Here is a 19,236-nt window from a genome sequence, read left to right as displayed (position 1 = left end):
GACTTACACCTTCTAGAGCACGTTGGGTGGCACGGGATACATGCGGACGTGCATTGTCCTGTTGGAACAGCAAGTTCCCTTGCCGGTCTAGGAATGGTAGAACGATGGGTTCGATGACGGTTTGGATGTACCGTGCACTATTCAGTGTCCCCTCGACGATCACCAGTGGTGTACGGCCAGTGTAGGAGATCGCTCCCCACACCATGATGCCGGGTGTTGGCCCTGTGTGCCTCGGTCGTATGCAGTCCTGATTGTGGCGCTCACCTGCACGGCGCCAAACACGCATACGACCATCATTGGCACCAAGGCAGAAGCGACTCTCATAGCTGAAGACGACACGTCTCCATTCGTCCCTCCATTCACGCCTGTCGCGACACCACTGGAGGCGGGCTGCACGATGTTGGGGCGTGAGCGGAAGACGGCCTAACGGTGTGCGGGACCGTAGCCCAGCTTCATGGAGACGGTTGCGAATGGTCCTCGCCGATACCCCAGGAGCAACATTGTCCCTAATTTGCTGGGAAGTGGCAGTGCGGTCCCCTACGGCACTGCGTAGGATCCTACGGTTTTGGCGTGCATCCGTGCGTCGCTGTGGTCCGGTCCCAGGTCGACGGGCATGTGCACCTTCCGCCGACCACTGGCGAGAACATCGATGTACTGTGGAGACCTCACGCCCCACGTGTTGAGCAATTCGGCGGTACGTCCACCCGGCCTCCCGCATGCCCACTATACGCCCTCGCTCAAAGTCCGTCAACTGCACATACGGTTCACGTCCATGCTGTCGCGGCATGATACCAGTGTTAAAGACTGCGATGGAGCTCCGTATGCCACGGCAAACTGGCTGACACTGACGGCGGCGGTGCACAAATGCTGCGCAGCTAGCGCCATTCGACGGCCAACACCGCGGTTCCTGGTGTGTCCGCTGTGCCGTGCGTGTGATCATTGCTTGTACAGCCCTCTCGCAGTGTCCGGAGCAAGTATGGTGGGTCTGACACACCGGTGTCAATGTGTTCTTTTTTCCATTTCCAGGAGTGTATTTACCATAAAACAACCTGTTTAGGAATCAGTCTAAAATAACGAATGTAGTATTTCAGACCAAGTGTAGTGAAAATTTTAATATAAATGTTAATATAAATGGAAAGACTATTAAAGAAGTAACCAGCACAAACTTTCTAGGAACTATAGTAGTCAAACATTTGGCATGGGGGAGCACATAGATGCACTGTGTAAAAAGATAAACAAACAGATCTTCATCATGCATAAAACAGCTAAGACTGTGGCTGATAAAGTCCTCAGATCAATGTATTATGGACTTCTCTTCCCACATTTGTCTTATTCAATTCATATATGGGGAAGTGCACAAGCTGGCTACTTAAAAAGAATATTCACAATTCAGAATAGGGCAGTGAGATGCGTTGCAAAAATACCACCAAGACAGACCTGTAGGCAAGCTTTTGTACACTATAATATTATGAGAGTAAATTCACTCTACATAGACCAAAGCATAATGGCGGTAAGGTCAACCAATAAACACCTCCTAAATAAAGATGTACACAAACACGGTACAATATGAAATGAAAATTACTACATGATAAACAGAAATCTGAAACTGTCTATGACTGCCCTGAAGAAGCAGGCAAATGGTTTTTTAATAAACTCCCCAAAATCATTAAAAAAGAAACAGACCTAAAACGTTTTAAAAATGATTTGAAACTATATCTCACAGAGAAATGTATTTACAATTTGAGTGAATACTGAGATGGTGTTTAAATATGTTATGTCATTACTGAAATATACCTTTAAAAATTATCATTTCTGTATGTTGTTTGGATTTGTGTGTATATATAATGTGAAACATGTAATACCTTTGTATGCTTATAGACTATTTCTGTTTAACTATTTGTTTCATTTATATATAATGAAATCAAGTTTGATGTTAATAGCCTATTGTATGACACACTCAATACTCTCAGCTGGATTTTCAGCTGGAGTCCATGGGCAAAGAATAAATAAATAAATATAATATTTCCATGCAGGACATGTACCAGCTGAGAGAGGCGTGTGACGAGCCGAGGTGCGAGATATGTATATAAAGAGTATCACAATTAGTAACGAAAACTGATGCACGTGAAAGCTTACGAGTGAAATGGAGAGAAAAGGGTGATGCCAAATGTAAAGTTGCTTCTCTGAAAAAATGTTCTCGAACTGGTCCCAGCATAGTGGTTTGGTCTATTAGGACTTAGAGTTGTTGCACCAACTCTGACAGTTTTGCTGGGAATGGATGAAGTGCAGTCGTGAGACATTCAGCAGAAATGTGTCCAATGTCCAGCTTATACAAGTGTGTAAAATTTTCTGTGGCCCATTTTAAAGAGCTTCTGAGTTGGATGCTCGATCAGTGCAGTTCATATCACTAGCCCTAACTACTGAAGATTCCAGTGCAACATGCATGCTTTTCATGAGGGCATGTGTTTTTTCTCTTCTGTTTCATATTGTTTACCTCATTCAGTGATGATATTTCATCTGGTTTGCTGTCAGGTACTCACTGGGCTGGGAGTGTGCTGACATATGAGAGCATGTCAACCAGTAAGATCATGCCCGTATGACCATCTGATGCATACAACTTTTGAGAAACAGTGGGACTTGTTGGCAGCTCTAGTATGTGAGGAGTTTTTGTGGATGATACACTGCTGCTGCGGATGTAAGAACTGTTATGGTGTGGTTTGTTTATTGCTGTGCAACGATGTTGGATTTGGAGCTGGTGTTTCTTCTTGTTCCACAGTATTGCCGTTTTGGTAGGCGCAAGGTATTGTGCTATGCTTGTAGATCAAAAGGCCTGTGATACCAGTAAATATGAATTACATTTTCCCTGTTGCTTGCAGTCCCGTGGATGAGGTTTTGTAGTCGAAAACGAGTATGTTTACTGGCTCGCCCTGTTGCTGCTGCATCTGGAACTGCCTGGCTAGTGTCTCAGATGTGGCGCGTAAATGATGGAGGTCGTTGGTAATACTTGGTATATGTTGGGGCATGATGTTGGGGTATTGCAGTGTCGTCTTTTCAGCCAGGCTCAGCGTCCATAGGATGGAGTTGGCAGATGCGTCGTTTGCTGGTGACGTCATGGCAACTATTGCCAGTTACTCCAGTATTGCATGCACTCTATCAACCACTTTGACCTACTTATACAATGGTTGACCATGTTGCATGGACAATGAAACTTGAACTTTTGATGCTACTTGCAGTTACCAAATATGTACAAGTCGTTGGCAACTGTTTATCATACCTCATAGATGCTTCAAAAATTCCTAAGGGCTATGTTACCTAGTCTACTTTTTTCTTTTTTTGATAAAGGACTTGTCTGAACCTTTCGTCTGGAGATTTGGTGCTATGTGGAATTACATTAATTTTGAAGACAAACTAAGTTTGCTGACGAGGTGGATGTGAAATAATGTCTGAAGTAAATGCAATTGCCTTCTGATCCATTTTGTTGACTCGTGAGATAAATTTTTCATGATCACCTGAGATGTACAGAAGCACAAAAATATTTTCAATGAATGCAAACCAGTTTTTAGGTTGGTTGGGCGTAAATGACAGGTGCCCTTAACAGCAGATGGCATGAAAGAGCTGTTTGACCCAATGGATGTATAGTTTATTGTTCATTAATGCGGTTGTGTAGTGGAAGAAATCTCTGTAACTGACAAGTTTGACTTAACTTTGCCTCCTGGCATGCCAGAAATATCTAATGCAATGTGGTGTGAAAACGGTACTGCTGCTTATGTTTGTCTAATAAATACTGTATTTCAATTTGGCTCTTTACACTACACTGTCTCGACAGTTTCCTATGGCACAAGAGAGAGTTCCAAACCACTGGATCTCATAGCGAATTTCTTGAATATCGGCGTCAATGGCGTGCAACAGCTTGTGTTTGTCCTGCATTATGGCATTGTATTTTACTGACCATAAAATAAATGGTCTACACAGTAACTCACTTTTTCTTCATTGCTGAAGTCACCAATTATGGGTGTAAGACTGGTACAGTACATATAAGAAGTAAATGGCTTTTAAGCTTACAGAAATGCCTTTATTACTCACAACACTATATACACGTTATCTTGTTATATGAGTACACAAGATATAGATATAGAACTCAAAGATGCAAGTTAATAAGAAAGCTAACATATACCAAAGTCGATTGTTAGAACTGTTGTTCCCCACAGGCTTTCAGGGCCAAGAATTGTAAAAGCTAAATCTCTTTTGTTTCCAGATATATGGCCTCTTTTGTGGAAGAACATTTGCATTCATCTTCAAAGTGAGTCAATGACATAACGTAAACCACTCGACCCAATACTGCCTAGTAGATGTGCATTTAATGTTGTCACTAACTCACCCTGAAGATGGCCGTACAGTAATCAGCCAATATATCGGAAGAAGAAATAATACTATCCCAGATGTACTCCCAAAATGTGAAAGAATATTTTGAGAACTAGGAAAACTTCAAGAGCATCCTCATTGTCCTAATAAGACTCCGAATGGCTTTCAGATAACATCACAACACTGAAATGGCAGAGTTAGTATGTGGCCAAACATTCTGACTGCCAGGAGAATTCCTCACTGACACATCAGTCAATATCATTGTTGCATCAAACGTTACATAACATGAGTGCTTACAGGTCAGAAAGTCCTGCCTTGCAGGATAGTATCAGTATTAAGTAACTATCAGTGAAAGAGTTTATTAATGGATAAAGAAAAGTCCATATGACAAACGTTGTATGGTACATTTTTCCAACCTGCTGAAAAGTGAAAGAAATATTTCATAACATAGAAATATTTCACAACATCAGCACTTATTTTTTAAAGCATCTAACAATATTTAGAAGGTAATGTATCAAGCCTTTTTAACATACCCATTGTGTTTTCTTTCTAAGTACCAAATAGCAAAAATTAACCTCTGATTTTTCTTCTTCAGTAGTGTAGACTTTTTCACTCTCAATAAAAAGGTATTTATTAAAAATTGTATGAGCAATTTATGTTCTTGTTTATGTGTAGTGTAGGCTTTCATTGGGCAGAAGCTTAATCATTCGCTGGTTTCAGATATTTCGCCTTTCTTATGGAAGAATGCTATCATGAAAAAGTCGAAGTCCTCATGAACCCTTCACGAAATTTCATGAAAACGAAGAAAACAATGAAACAAAGATTCGAAAAACTGAAGTTTCACACCATACAGATATCTTATCTAAATAATTTTGCAATTCGTTTTGGTCATTTGATGACTTTACAAGCTGGTAAATGAATGACAGCATCATCTGCAAACAATCTAAGATGACTACTCAGATTGTCTCATATGTTGTTAATAACTTCTGATGTTAGCAGGTGACACTACTCTCCCCCCTCCCCCTTATCACACGGTCCTATTTGAAGTACTTTATCCACCATGTACTAGTGGAAGTAGTGCTATATTTATCCAGATACAATTTACATTGGTCGAATTTCATCAGAAAATACATAGCATAAAAAAATAATAATAGAAGGATGGGTTGTGTAGTACCTTACACAATATAACATTCAAAACTGCATATACAACTTTGATTAATTACATAAATGTATGAAAAAGATATCTTATACAGAATACATTATGCAGTTAACATTTCCATACAAGTAAATAAGAGTTCTAAAATGTTTGTTCAAAATATAGATTCATGTCATAGCAAGCATTTGATTGAAAATACTGTTGACATTTACTACATGGATGTAATTATTTGCTACAATGTTAATGCAGATATTTGGTCATACTATAATAGCAGTTGGTCATTAAAAATTGGAATACTACTTTCTTAAATGAGGACAAGTTCTTTCTATTTCTTTTATCTGTGCAGAAGTTTGTTGCATAATATAGTATTTTGAATGTTTGTTTGTTTTTGTGCTAAAGGCTTGTTTACTCTTTTTACGTGAATGTCATGGCACATTCTTGTATTGTAAGAATGACAATCTGAGTTAGTTTTGAATTTTGAATGTAGTGGTACCTGATATTAATTGCACTGTTTTTATACAAAGCCATGACAAGGGTAGAGTATTCAGCTATTGAAATAATTACTTGGCGAGTAGTGGCCTTCAACTATCGGTAATTATTCTAATAGTTTGTTTTTTTGTAGAATTATGGTGATTTTCACGTTTGTAATATTATGAGCCAAAAAGCTCAGACCATACATAACGGCAGAATGGATACAAGCAAAGCATATATTTCTGCTACACTGTCTAATACACACAGAATTATTATGAACAATGCAAAGCATGCAGAACTTAACTTGTTAGTGAGCTAGAGAAAGTGGGCTTTCAATGTAAAATTTCATCTATATTCACACATAAAAATTTTGTAACAGCTGCCCCGTCAAATTGTTTATTTTGAATTCTGAGGCCCATATCATAGTGTGAATTTGTTTTCAAATTATGACTATAATTATTTTTCAAAATATTTAGGGTTATATTGTTCATCTCAAACTAAATTCCTACATTGTACATGTTGGCAATACCTGGATTATATCAGTTACAACAACTTTTTGCCATCAGTAAATGGGTATATGTGAGTACTATTTAATGGAATCTTGATATGGTTGGTTGGTTTGTGGGGGTTGCGGGGACCAGACTACAAAGTCCATCAGTCCCTTATCTTGATGTGTTTTACATGTATATGAAATAAGGGAGGTACAAAAACACAGCCCTATGGTATCACAATTGGTACACTCTGAATATCAGACCAGTTAATGACACCTTGGTTTTTAATGTTTGTGGAAGTAATTTCTAGTACCTGTCTCCTATTATGGACATATGACCGAAACTATTGTTTCTTCAATTCTCGTATAGCAGTAGCTACTAATTGGCCCAGCAAAATATAATGTTCTCATTATCAGATCCCTCCGATAAGTCCAAGTTTATTCCTAGAGTACTATGGCTTCTGTGTAGTCCCTCTATAATATTTTCAGTGAACTGAATAATAGCTCATTCTGTACACATGCCTCTGCAAAAACCTTGTTGATTTATAAGCAAGAGACTGAACTGTTCGAGGTGATTTCTAATTCTATGTTATATGTCTGTCTCTCTTACTTTTGAAAATAGAGATAACAGAGCTATTGGTCTATAGTTGCCCACTTCATATATATTGTCCTTTTTATACAATGCTTTTCTTTTTGAATTTTTATGTGTTCGTGACAAATGAGGATGGTTCTGATATGACACAAACACATGATTGAAACAGGAATCCCATCAGTCCTTGAAGACAATTTATTCTTCTTTGTTTTTGTTATTCTAAGAGCTTCTAATTTATTTGGGGGACATTGCAATATTGAATTATCACTTTGTTTTCTTGGGACTGATTTTTCACTATTTCTACAGCAATTTTTGCTCATGTTGACTAGAGTATGTACAATGTAGTCATTTATTGGGTATGTATTTTGCTAGAGTAATATTTGTGAGTCACACTCAGTGACCATCTGTTAAAACAATATCATCTTAATTTTTAACATTTTCGTTTATTTCTTTTTTTTACTACATTCCATATTGTTTTTGATTTGTTTGCTGTCCTTATAACTGTGTTGTCATTGTGCATTGTCTCAGCTTTTTTCAATCACTTTCCTATAAATTTCTTATATGTCTAAATGCAAAATACTCAAAAGCTGGCCTTTTCCTTCACTTTCAAATAACGGGTTGATGTTAAAATTATCTCATAGCCTAACAGTAATTGGACTTCCTTTTTACAAAAAGTGTTTGTCTCCATTTTTTAAATATATTTTTATCGTCCAGTGGTGAACTATGTGTTACATGACAATTAATTTTTTGCTCTTTTCCTCAGATTTTACCTATGTGACACACGATTCAAAACGTTTTTAAATAATTTGATGGTCCACTTCCGTTTTTGTTTCGTGTAATCCTACGCTTCTGTCAGTACATGTTCCATTTTTAAAAACGTTAAGGCAATGGTGATATCCTAATGTAAAACAATTCATTAACCTTGCACCAGTGTTCACATAAATGAGGAGACATCAACAAAATAATTTAAACGTGCTTCTAAATCTAACACTTGTACATGGTGGATTGTTTACAGCTCGTTGACCTCCATCGCGAATAAAACGTTGCCCGATCAATTTAACATGCACTGCATGCAAACTCAATTTCTGTCTCAACTAAAATTTCTTTCTCAGGCACCAAACGCTGGAAAAGGAAAAAAGTTTATTAATACTGTGTAATTGAATTCCCCTTTAAATTCATTTATAATGATATAGCATCGCGAATTTCAAAATTTCCACGTTTCGCAACAATGGTTATTTGTTTAAAATTCCTCCAAATTATGGAAACAATCACGTTACTACCTTGTTTTCGCCGACCAATGGACAAAGGCGTCCTTAGCGCAGTTTAAACGTATGTTTAATCCAAAATTATTTAATTTTTTAACTTGCATTTGTTTTCGACGGTTTGGTATGTTACATTTAAGTGCTTTTTACTGCCATAGAATTTCAACCAGCAATAAGATTACGGAAGTTAATTACAGATTTTATTAAATGGTGAATGGTTCACACACTTTTATTACCATCCAGAAATAGAACTGTTTCAAAGTATTGTAAATCCTTTAAAGTTTTCGGTATATTTGTAGAAATTTTTGAGGAAACAAGTGCTTGCTGTAATTGACTTTTCCGATCGTCCGCCATTTTATATGTTCATTGGAGAGCGGGGTGGATGGAGAGTGAATTATAGGGTGTATTCCGTTTTGTGCTCTTGTTTTTAATGTAATATTTTCCCTCCTCAAATCTGAATTTTTATCGACGGGCGAGAAATGAAGAGATAAAACAGCAGCTTAAAGTTTACTTTAATAATTATCTGTTTCCTCACTGCGCAGTGGAGTGAAGTCACCTGATAGTGTAATTCGGTAGTTTAGTGGCCCAGAAATACGATTTTGGGACATTAATTACTGTGTGTGTATTACATAGCTTTAAAACTGAAGACCTACACGGGAAGCGACATGAGTCGACCCGAGTCGGGGAAAATTACAGTTCCCGACGAACTGAGAGAAGTCCTTTTAGAATTCACCATTAGTTATTTATTGGAACAACCTGGCGATGTTGTAGAGTATGCAGTTGAATTTTTCCAAAAACTGAAGGAAAATAGAAGTACTCAAATCATTAGACTGGATACAGCGGGTTCGCCTGACGAATCTGTGATATCCACAGAAGAAGGTGAGTGAGTTAGTGACAAATTTCAGCTGTTCAGGATTTGCAGCAAATACGTAATATAAAAAGCACATGCAGGATGGTTTTCACCAGGCATTTGGTGTAAGCAGACAGCCATTGAAGATCTTTTTTATGTACATATCTGTCATTCACTTACGATTATATTGACACGTATCGTTGTAACTATCAACATTATAAGAATATCGAACTGACGTAAGCTTCTGCAGAAGCGATGTTGTCCATACACAGCCAGTTGTCATTCGATTTCGATCAAATGCAGAGGATAAACTAGCTATATACCTTCTCTCCATGACCTTAGGTAAAGAATGAAATTTTGTTAAGATTTATATTAAGAACTCGACTATGAATTCTTTCCACAGGAGATGCGAATATATACGTCATGATTCTACAACAAATTTTGAAGTACCCAAAGTCACAAATGCATAAAATCACCGTACAACTTCCTTGTTTTTTCTCATAGTAGGTTCGCTTGCTCTCTGAGTGTGATATTATATTTAAGGTATCGGTGTAGCCGAATGTGCGTCACAAGTAGGCCTAATGTGGCGCGCGCACCTAGTTTGATTTATACATACCTTTGTGCCACAATGACAAGTAAATCTGACAATATTTTGTTTTTTTAACATTTCTTTTGTATTTTATATATAGTTTGGAAGCTTTTTCTAGGTAAATTTAAAATAACTTACACGTGCAGCCTCGCATCTACTTGAGTGAATTTATGAACTTATTTCATCAGTGACACACTAATTTTTTTATAACCATAAAGTAAGAAACTGCCATATAGAAAAAAGTAAAAGCTAGTAAACTCAAGACTATATTGGCAACATCACATTCCACAGTAACAAGTTTGCTTTTGCAATGAGTGTTGTCATCTTACCTTGGACTATTTTCAAATCATCATCATTTCCATCATTCCTTATCACATTTTACAGTAAACGTTCTTCAGAAAATTTTTAATAAATAGATTAGCATCAACTGCTGTGAAATGTGCAGCTGGTTGCAAACCACACAAAAACCCTTAACTTGAGTACCTCACAAGCATTAATTGGTTTTTTTCCCCCCTATTTATAGTTGGTATACAAATTCCAGAGTCGAAAGCAAATATTTTCTTGTCCTGGTTATTGACTAAACCAAATCTTATTAGTCTCAACCAAGCAAAGAAGTGTCCTTCATTAAAGTTTGATTGTGCATTGAAATAAATGTTTAATGGACAAATCAAAACGAAGATTAAAAATCCTTTATTATCTCCTGACCATGTTCAAAAAATTGACAAACAATAGTGAGTACACATCGTATGTGTGGGGGTTTCTAATTTTAATTAATTTGCTCTTTCTTTTACTTGGTGTCATACATTTTAAAACTTCCACAATAAAAATAAATCAAACCACTTCCAGCTATAGGACAAACAGAAAAAAGATTAAGTTCATATCAGGTATCAAAAGAAGTAAGTTGTCAGTTACTGTAAAGCATACAGTAAGAGTGTAACAATTTTTCACAAAAATCAATATCATGATCAGCTATCCAAAATCTGCTGCTGGTTAATAGTAGTCTTTGCCAGGCATTAGTCTTCATGTATAAGCATCAGTGTTGTTCAGACATGTTTTCTACTGACCTTGCAGTAGGTCATCATCTCAAACTTTTCATTTTTCTTGGGATTTAGGAAGTAACTTCTGTAATAAATCTACTATCTCTACACTTATGTAGTATGTATCCCAGTCATGCATATATTATTTTTATGGGCCCTACACTTCCATTGTCCACACCATTCTCTTACCCTATCCAGTTGTTTTTCATCTATTGCCCTCAGCAGTCGCATTTTTTAATTGTTTTTGCACGAAATGCCATTGCTACAAGTTGTGGCTGATGATATACATTCAGTGTTAGCATTGTGTTTCAGATACCGTATATTAGAAGCTTAATTTTTGAAACTCTTATTTTATTTGCTAAAAATGTTTCAGGCCATTTTTGCTTGCTCTGTTATTATTATTATTATTATTATTATTATTATTATTATTATTATTTGCACACCCATCCTTTATCTTCCTCAGCCATAAAGACAAAAGTCCTCAACTGGTTTGCTAACATCTTTGTTATGTGGTACTATATTCTCTTCATTATGTTAATTATACATGATGTTAGCTTTGTTATAATTGATTTTCTGGCCGACTTCCAATTTTGCTGTTTTAAGTTCTTCCATTTGTTGTTTAGCTTTATCTCTTTCAGAGCAAAACAGCACAGTGTCATAAGCAAAATTAAGGTAGCTGTCTGATATGTATGTATAACATGTATACCATCATTGTTTAATTAATTTATTTGTTTTAGAATTTGAAAAATTCTTTTAAAAGGATGATGATAGTTGATGCAGAATCTACAACCTCATGATTAATCTGCAATTCACTATTAAGTGTGTGACAGATGGTTCATTGAACTATCTTCAAGCTATTTTGCTACCGACCCATCCTGGAAAGGCGCACGAGAAGAACGAGCATTTAAGTCTTCTTGTATGAGCTCATATTTTATCATGATGATTATTTCTCCCTGTATAGGAATAGGAGTGCATGCCAACAGAATATTTTTACTATTGAATGAGAAAGTTGGTGTTTAAAATTCCATGAAAAGATTCTGCCACAATGACAAAGGCCTTTGTTTTAATGATTGCCACCCCAATGCATGGATCATATCCATGGCACTCTCCCCAATTTCACAATAATAGAAAACAAGCTGCCCTCGTATGAACTTTTTCAATGTCATCTGTCATCCCTTCTGATGCATGTCCCATGCTGCACAGCAGAATTTTAGAAGAGGGTGGCCAAATGTGGTGTAAACATTCACTTTAGTAGACCTGTTGCACTTTCTAAGTGTTCTGCCAATAAATCAGTCTTAGGTTTGCTTTACCCACAACCGTATCTGTGTGATTGCTGCAATTTATTTGTAACTGTAATCCCTAAGTATGCAGTTTATAATTCCTCGTAACTCTGGTGCCATATCTACTAATCTTTAGCATCAACTTTTAGGCCCTATGCTTCAGTATACTAACACCGGTTTGAATCAGTATCTGGTTTGTTAAGTGTGTAGTTCAGATTTTATTGCAGCAGACTCTAAACCTTCTCAAAATCTCTGAAACCTGGATGCACAAGTAATTCATACTCGTTATTCTGTTTGGTCATTGCATTCACAATTTATAGTTAGTCCAGTGGATTATTTTCTAAAATCAGCCATTTCTTTCGTCAATGACCCCCCCCCCCCTCCCTCTGCCCATGTTGTTGACAGTAGTTTTAGTAAACATGTTGTTCATTATGGGTAGGATACATATGTCATGTTCTTTTTCTTATGAAGTTGAATAATTAAATGCTTGTTCCTGTTTTGTGGAACTGTCTTCCTCTGCAGACATTATGTTAATAACACTGCAAATACCTTTTGTAATGAATTACATTTGTCTTTAACCATTTTTATTGAAACACCTCCATCTCCTGAATCTTCTTCTTTTTGTACTTTAATTGGGTTTATAAACTAAATTGGGCAGAGCTTGTGGAATGGTGTAATTTTCATCAGTAACTATCTGTGTTTTTGATCCATGTGCTATAAAACTTTCGAAAAATTGAGGAATGCTTGGACGATTCTCTCTAGATCTATACTGAGAAGCACATCACTGTCAGATGCACAGTGGAGGTTACATCCAATTGTACCATGTATAAAGATTTCTTCCCATTCCATTTATGTACGGCTTGTGGCCATTAATGACAGTTTAAATGTCTCCATGCCTTTTGTAATTAGTCTAACCTCATGTTGACAGCCACCAGGATGGTTGGCATCAATTATCAAGCACTTGCCACTTCAGATTTTTCATCGTTTCTGTGATGTGACCCAGTAAGCCAAGCACACCTGTGACTTTTTACTTTCTTTATGTTCTGTACTCCTGTTAATCGTGTTTTGTGTGGGTCCCATACACTTGAAGTACTGTATGAGGCGGCACATGAGTGTTTTGCATGCAATTTCCTTTGTAAGTAACCTCCTTTGTAGACTTATTCTATTTTCTTGATGTTCTACCAATGAACCTAAGTCTACCAACTGCTTTACTTACAACTTAGTGTATGTGATCAGTCCATTTCATATCGCTAAAAAGTGTTAAATCCAGGTATTCATAATATGCAGTTACTCATTCCAGTTATGGCTCATTAATATTGTAGTCATGAGATACTACACTTTTGCATTGTGTGAAGTGCACAATTCTACATTTCTCAATGTGTAATGGAATTTGCTAATGACATTACTACTTTGGAATCTTACTATGATCTGCCCATTTTCAGATAGTAGCCTAGTTCATGATCTACTGCATTGTCTGCAAAAAGTGTGAGGTTACTGTTCATATTGCCCTCAGTTCACAAATATACAACATGAAGAGTTAGTGTCCTAACTCACTTCCCTGGGCCAAGCATGAAGTTACTTTTACATCTCTTGATGACTCTTCAGCCAAGATAACATGCTGCATCCCACCAACCACAAAATTCTCAATCTTGTCACAAATTTAGTTTGATACCCCGTACAATTATTGTTGATAAGTGTTGATATGATGCTGAGTAAAATGCATTTTAAAGTTAAGAAGTATTGGATCTGCCTGATAGCCTTGATTCATGGAATTCGGGATGTCTTATAAGAAAAGTGCAAATTGTGCTTGCTGTCATGGAAGAGGTCATTATATTCAAAATGCCTTATTGTGTTTGAACTCAGAATGTATTCTAATATTCTACAACAGATGAGTGACAGTGATCTTGAACAGCCATTTTGTGGGCTCTGATTGTGGTTAAAAGAGGGCTAACTCAGCTGTAAAATCCTTGTAGAATCTCTTTGTTGTGAATTACTCTGGTATCTGCATCTTAGCTGAGGAAATGATTGTTATCCAATATAAACCTGTTTTGTCTTCATTGTTCTTTGTTTTCAGCTGTATCAATAATTTTGTTTAATTCAACATGTTCCTATTATCATTTGCTTGTATCTGCTGCCTTCATTTTAATAGCTAATTTACTTAAGATTTTTCTCTCTTATTTTCTTCACATTTGCAACATCCATTGCTGTTTGCCTGAATACTTTGTTAAAAAAATTTCACTTTAATCTAATCTTAAATTTACAAAATATTGAAGTCGTTGCTTGATTCAGTCTGTTACATCTCCCTAAAGTAAAATGTAATCAATGGAAAGGTTGGTTTATAGACAAGTGTGCTTTAATAAGCATGGTCTTATTAGACGTTTTAACTGACTTACCCAGCCTGTTGTAGGGGGACTTACAGTTTTAATGTTGACTCTAAACCATGATGGCACCCAGGATTTTCACAGTAACAAAAATTGCCAGCAATGAAAGAAATAAATGTCAGATACAAATCCCTAGGCCTGACCAAGGATCAAATGACAGATCTTTAGTCTGCCACTGAGTCACCTTTTCTGTTTTCAGATAAATTCTCATACTCTGCTTTCCTGACTTCCTGCCTGATAAGTCTCTTTCATTCTTCGCTTGAGGTCTATTTTTACGCTTCATCTTAAAAGTTTGTGATCACTGGTAACTCAAGTGTGCTTTAAGATTGTCACATCTCGTACACTTTCAGTTCTTATTTGATAAAAAGCAGTGAATTTCATTTTTAATTCCATTTAGTTCTTGCAAAGTCCATGTAGTATTCACTCTCATGTGATAAATTTATTAAGAACGAATATGCTACAGTTCTCAGCAAATTCTGCTATTATATGAGCTCTTTCATTTAAGGTATCATAATAGGACTTTTCTCACTGAAGAATTGTTCATTAGCTTTTATCCTACTCATGCTAAAACTCTTGTAGTTGGATTTGCATTCATTTATCACTTATGTAAGATTTTATAATGTGAGCATGTCACTGTGTATAGTCGAATGATTTCCATGGAGTATCTTAAGTTTATAGTTAAAACCGGTATATTCCTTCAGGGATTACTTCAGTATGTATAATGTTGGTTTTAATTTTCTTGATGAGAATAAATGATGCTTCTGAATTCTCCCTGTTGTGGATTGGCAAGACAGCCAACCCACTATGAGAGGAAGCCGAAAGGCACGCGTTTTAGCTCACGCAGGCTGGCGTGAGGTCTGGAACAGGTCAAGGAAATGAGACTAACAAAAAACGTACGTAGCTGCTGGAAAACTTAACTTTAATCCATAATTGGTGAACATCGCTCTTGACGGTACATGTTTTACAGCATCAATAGTAACTGGTAATGGCGCCTTGCTAGGTCGTAGCAAATGACGTAGCTGAAGGCTATGCTAACTATCGTCTCTGCAAATGAGAGCGTATTTTGTCAGTGAACCATCGCTAGCAAAGTCGGCTGTACAACTGGGGCGAGTGCTAGGAAGTCTCTCTAGACCTGCCGTCTGGCGGCGCTCGGTCTGCAATCACTGATAGTGGCGACACGCGGGTCCGACGTATACTAACGGACCGCGGCCAATTTAAAGGCTACCACCTAGCAAGTGTGGTGTCTGGCGGTGACACCACACTCCCCCCCTCGTTTTGTTCATTTGTAGTAAACCATATGTTTTGTTTGTGAGTCTGGCTGGTCCTTTCTCTTTCAGCCCACATTTGTATTCCATTAAATTTTGTTTATTTGTCTTCCAACTCCATTAAACTATTTGCAATGATTTGATATCTGCCAGATAAAGTGATATACACATTTGATTTCCTAAGGTACATGTTATTTCCTGTTTAGCCAAAACTTCTTGTAGCAAGATGTGTGTGCACGAAAGCAGCTGGACATGCCAAATAGCCAGAAATCATAGTCAGAATATCCTCTGTCCCAAAATTCTTTGATCCTCTCTGAGACACCAATGTCTATTTACACATGGTGGTAGGGCAGACCTCTTACAATTGTGTCCATGATGTACTTGCCTGCCAAGGCCCAAAGAATTTTTGCGAGACACATGAACAGTGCTAAATCTGGGTAGAGCTATGCTCACAAGTGCTTCTAAATCTCAGAATGCAGGGTCAGCACAACTGGTTCAAGTACTGATTACATTCCAAAAAAGCCCTCAAGGCTTCAGTCAATAAATATTGCTTTTAGGGAAAAACTTAAACTTTTTTTAAATGGAAATAATTGAGATGGTACAGTTATTAAAATACTACATTCACTTTCATTTTTGAGAGCTATGAGATCTAGCAACAATTCTGCAACCTAAATTAAGGTTTCTGTGGCTTTCAAAAATTATACCAGTTTAGTGAATGTACAAGGATTGTCCAGAAAGTATTGCACCATTTTTTTTCTCACACAGAAACAATGCTATAAATGTGAAATGTTAAGGTGTATTATTTGAAGTATACTGAAGCTTCCGTCACTTCCAACAGATAGCTTAGCTGCAGGACAGTTTCAAAATGGTGTCTGTAGGTGAGTTACATTACACATCTGCTGTTGACAGAAGTATAGTTAGTCACTGGGCATGGAGGGTGAGGTCCTCAGAAGGCGGTTCGGCGGAGCTCCACGATTTGCTCTGGTTGGCAAGACCATCCACAGCTGTCAAACCTGACATATTGCAGCAAGCTGATGTCATTTACGAGGACAGATGCATTGCGACTTGGTAGTTGGCATTGCATCTGTCAATCAGCGGAGGAAGTGTGGATGCAATTGTCTGCCACACACAAGTCCGAGGACTGCTGAACACATCGCAAAACAGGGTTGGATACTGTTACCCCATCCACCTTACAGCCCTGATCTAGGCCCCCCCAGACTTCTGCTTGTTTGGGCGATTAGAGGATGCCATTTGTTGAAGACCTTTTGAGGATGATGTGATTCAAAGAGTTAAGCACTGGCTGTGCCACCAGGACAAGGATTGGTACCGACAGGGCATACACACCCATGTTTTGTGCTGGAGGAAGGTCATAGAACGGGATGGAGAGTACGTGGTAAAATAACGTCTGTAGACAAAACATCATTCTTTTTTGTGTACAATTCTTATTATGTAAAAAAAAAATTGTTTAAGAAAAAAAAAATGTGGTGCATTACTTTCTGGGCATCCCTCGTAGGAATCTTTAGAGTGTATGTAACTAAATAATTCCTATCTCCATTTCCTTCAGAGATAGCCCATCTGCAGTGATCTAGTTTTCAATGAGATGCATTGCAACACTTCCCTACATTTGGTGAAAAGAAAAAACAAATTTAGAGGTCTAAAAGTTCAAAGTAATGATATTTTAGTTCACAGGAAAACTTCAAGTGAAAACACCGTAATAATGTGATATCTTTATTTTTATCAGAGCCTTTTAAAAAGGTAATTGATTTACTATAGCTACTTCCATGAACAATATCTGTGTGTCAATGTTGCATGTGATTCTATCAAGTAAAGAGGAAAAAAAACAGCTTTGTTTGTCTAAAAATGATATGGCCCATTTCGTAATGCATTCTTATTGAATTATTGGTATATTTTTACTTTGATTATTTTAATGTTTACACCAAAATTGTTGAAGAATTAGTGTAATACTTATGCATGAATAATTCTGTCCTCCTCAGAGCCACCTGTGGCGAGATTCTCGACACGACGTAAATCTGTTTTTGCAGAAGCGTATAACCCTGAAGATGATGAGGATGATGGTGAGAAGGTAAGGAATCATAGTTCGTTATGCATAATGAAATCTGTTGTTAATCTGTGTTAATATGTTCTTAGTAACTGGTTTTCTGTGAGATGTTAACCTTTTCTTTAAGTAGTACAGTCCTTAATAAATAAATACATACATGATGGTTGTAGGTTCAAATTTTATAAGACCAGATATTTTCAACATACTTCCTAAACATGAACATAAAAAAATGCAGTGTAACCAAAGGTGCCTATTCATCTGTTAGTTTTTAAAATGCGGCCAGTAGTAGGAATGGTACATAAACACCAACATTGAATCAGGATTCATGAAGTATCTTTACCTTCAGCATTTTTGCTTTCCCTGTGCACTCCTTGCTGCCTATTTCTTATTCCTGACAAATTTTGTGCTTAATTTTTAGTGTTTTATGTGGACCCAATGGGTGCTTGTTTTTTAAGCCACTAAACAGCATTGTTGAATCACAAAAGGTAAACCACTGTGAAAAGAATGAGGGAAGAGACAACCAGTTATATTAAATCAAATAGGTCTGTGACTTCTGTATTATTTCAATCAGTATAAACTAAGGACCTAGTATGTTTTTGTAAAAAGATCAAGCAATAAAAATATAAACTATGTTTCTGGATGAGGATCCTTTTTCCTTCACAATTGAGTTTTGAATAAATGTTGAGCAGTAGGTGTCCCTTTTTAAAAAGTTTGATACTCTTACCTCAGTAAACAATATACCCGTGACTTGTTTATATCACTAAGAAGCACACATTTTAAATTGGGTCACTCATGGATTATACGTATCAGTTTCACATAGATACAAACCTGAAGGAGCTAAAACACGTTGTAACTTTCTTTAATGTCATACATGTCACTGGTACATTTGTTGTTTTCTGTTCAGTGGAGCTTAGTGAAAAGTTTTGCCAATATAATATTCATGAGGAATGTTCGCAAAATACATAATTAACTTGTTACTGCGACACTTGCTTTTTCTTGGTGTGCTCTTTCACTTGTGGGTTTGAATGTTAATGTCAAAAAGGATGCTGTTAGATACTGGTCAAGGACATGTAGATCAAGAAACTTGTGGCTCTGTCAGAGGTCTTTCTGTAGGATAAATTTCAACAATTCACAGAAGAAAGCCCATCAGGGGGCTTCCAACTCTTTCATGAGAATGTGTGTGACAAGCACAGGTCCCCAAGCTATTGCAGCACTTACCTCCTTTTTTGTGCTGCAATCTCCCATCCCTGACTATCCTTATTTCCCAAACAATGGTAACTCCAGATAGGAATGTAGGAAAAGGCAGATTGCTAGTTACCATAAAGAAGACACATTAAATTGCAGACAGGCACTATTAAATGACACTTACATAAGCTTTTGGCCACAGTCTTCATCAGCGAAAGAGAAATACACACCATTCATACACGCAAACAAGCACATCT

General features: G+C 37.1%; 1 protein-coding gene across 2 annotated transcripts in view; it reads left to right on the top strand.

Moving 5' to 3' along the window:
- The first annotated feature begins 8,533 nt into the window (after nucleotides 1–8,533).
- LOC124797864 (cAMP-dependent protein kinase type II regulatory subunit) overlaps nucleotides 8,534–19,236 on the top strand; it is a 64,907-nt gene continuing 54,204 nt past the window's right edge. Inside the window, exons 1-2 of one of the 2 annotated variants that reach the window (XM_047260938.1) lie at nucleotides 8,534–9,212; nucleotides 17,730–17,818. In XM_047260938.1, coding sequence (XP_047116894.1) covers nucleotides 8,999–9,212; nucleotides 17,730–17,818 — 303 coding nt within the window. In that variant the 5' untranslated portion in view covers nucleotides 8,534–8,998. Of the gene's footprint in view, nucleotides 9,213–9,796; nucleotides 9,819–17,729; nucleotides 17,819–19,236 lie in introns of those variants that run through there. The other variant, XM_047260939.1, reaches the window with a different exon arrangement.

The sequence above is a fragment of the Schistocerca piceifrons genome, chromosome 5, assembly GCF_021461385.2.
Source record: "Schistocerca piceifrons isolate TAMUIC-IGC-003096 chromosome 5, iqSchPice1.1, whole genome shotgun sequence".
Taxonomy (NCBI): Eukaryota; Metazoa; Arthropoda; class Insecta; order Orthoptera; family Acrididae; genus Schistocerca; species Schistocerca piceifrons.
The sequence above is the reverse complement of the archived record's forward strand: the minus strand, read 5'-3'. Positions and strand labels throughout refer to the sequence as shown.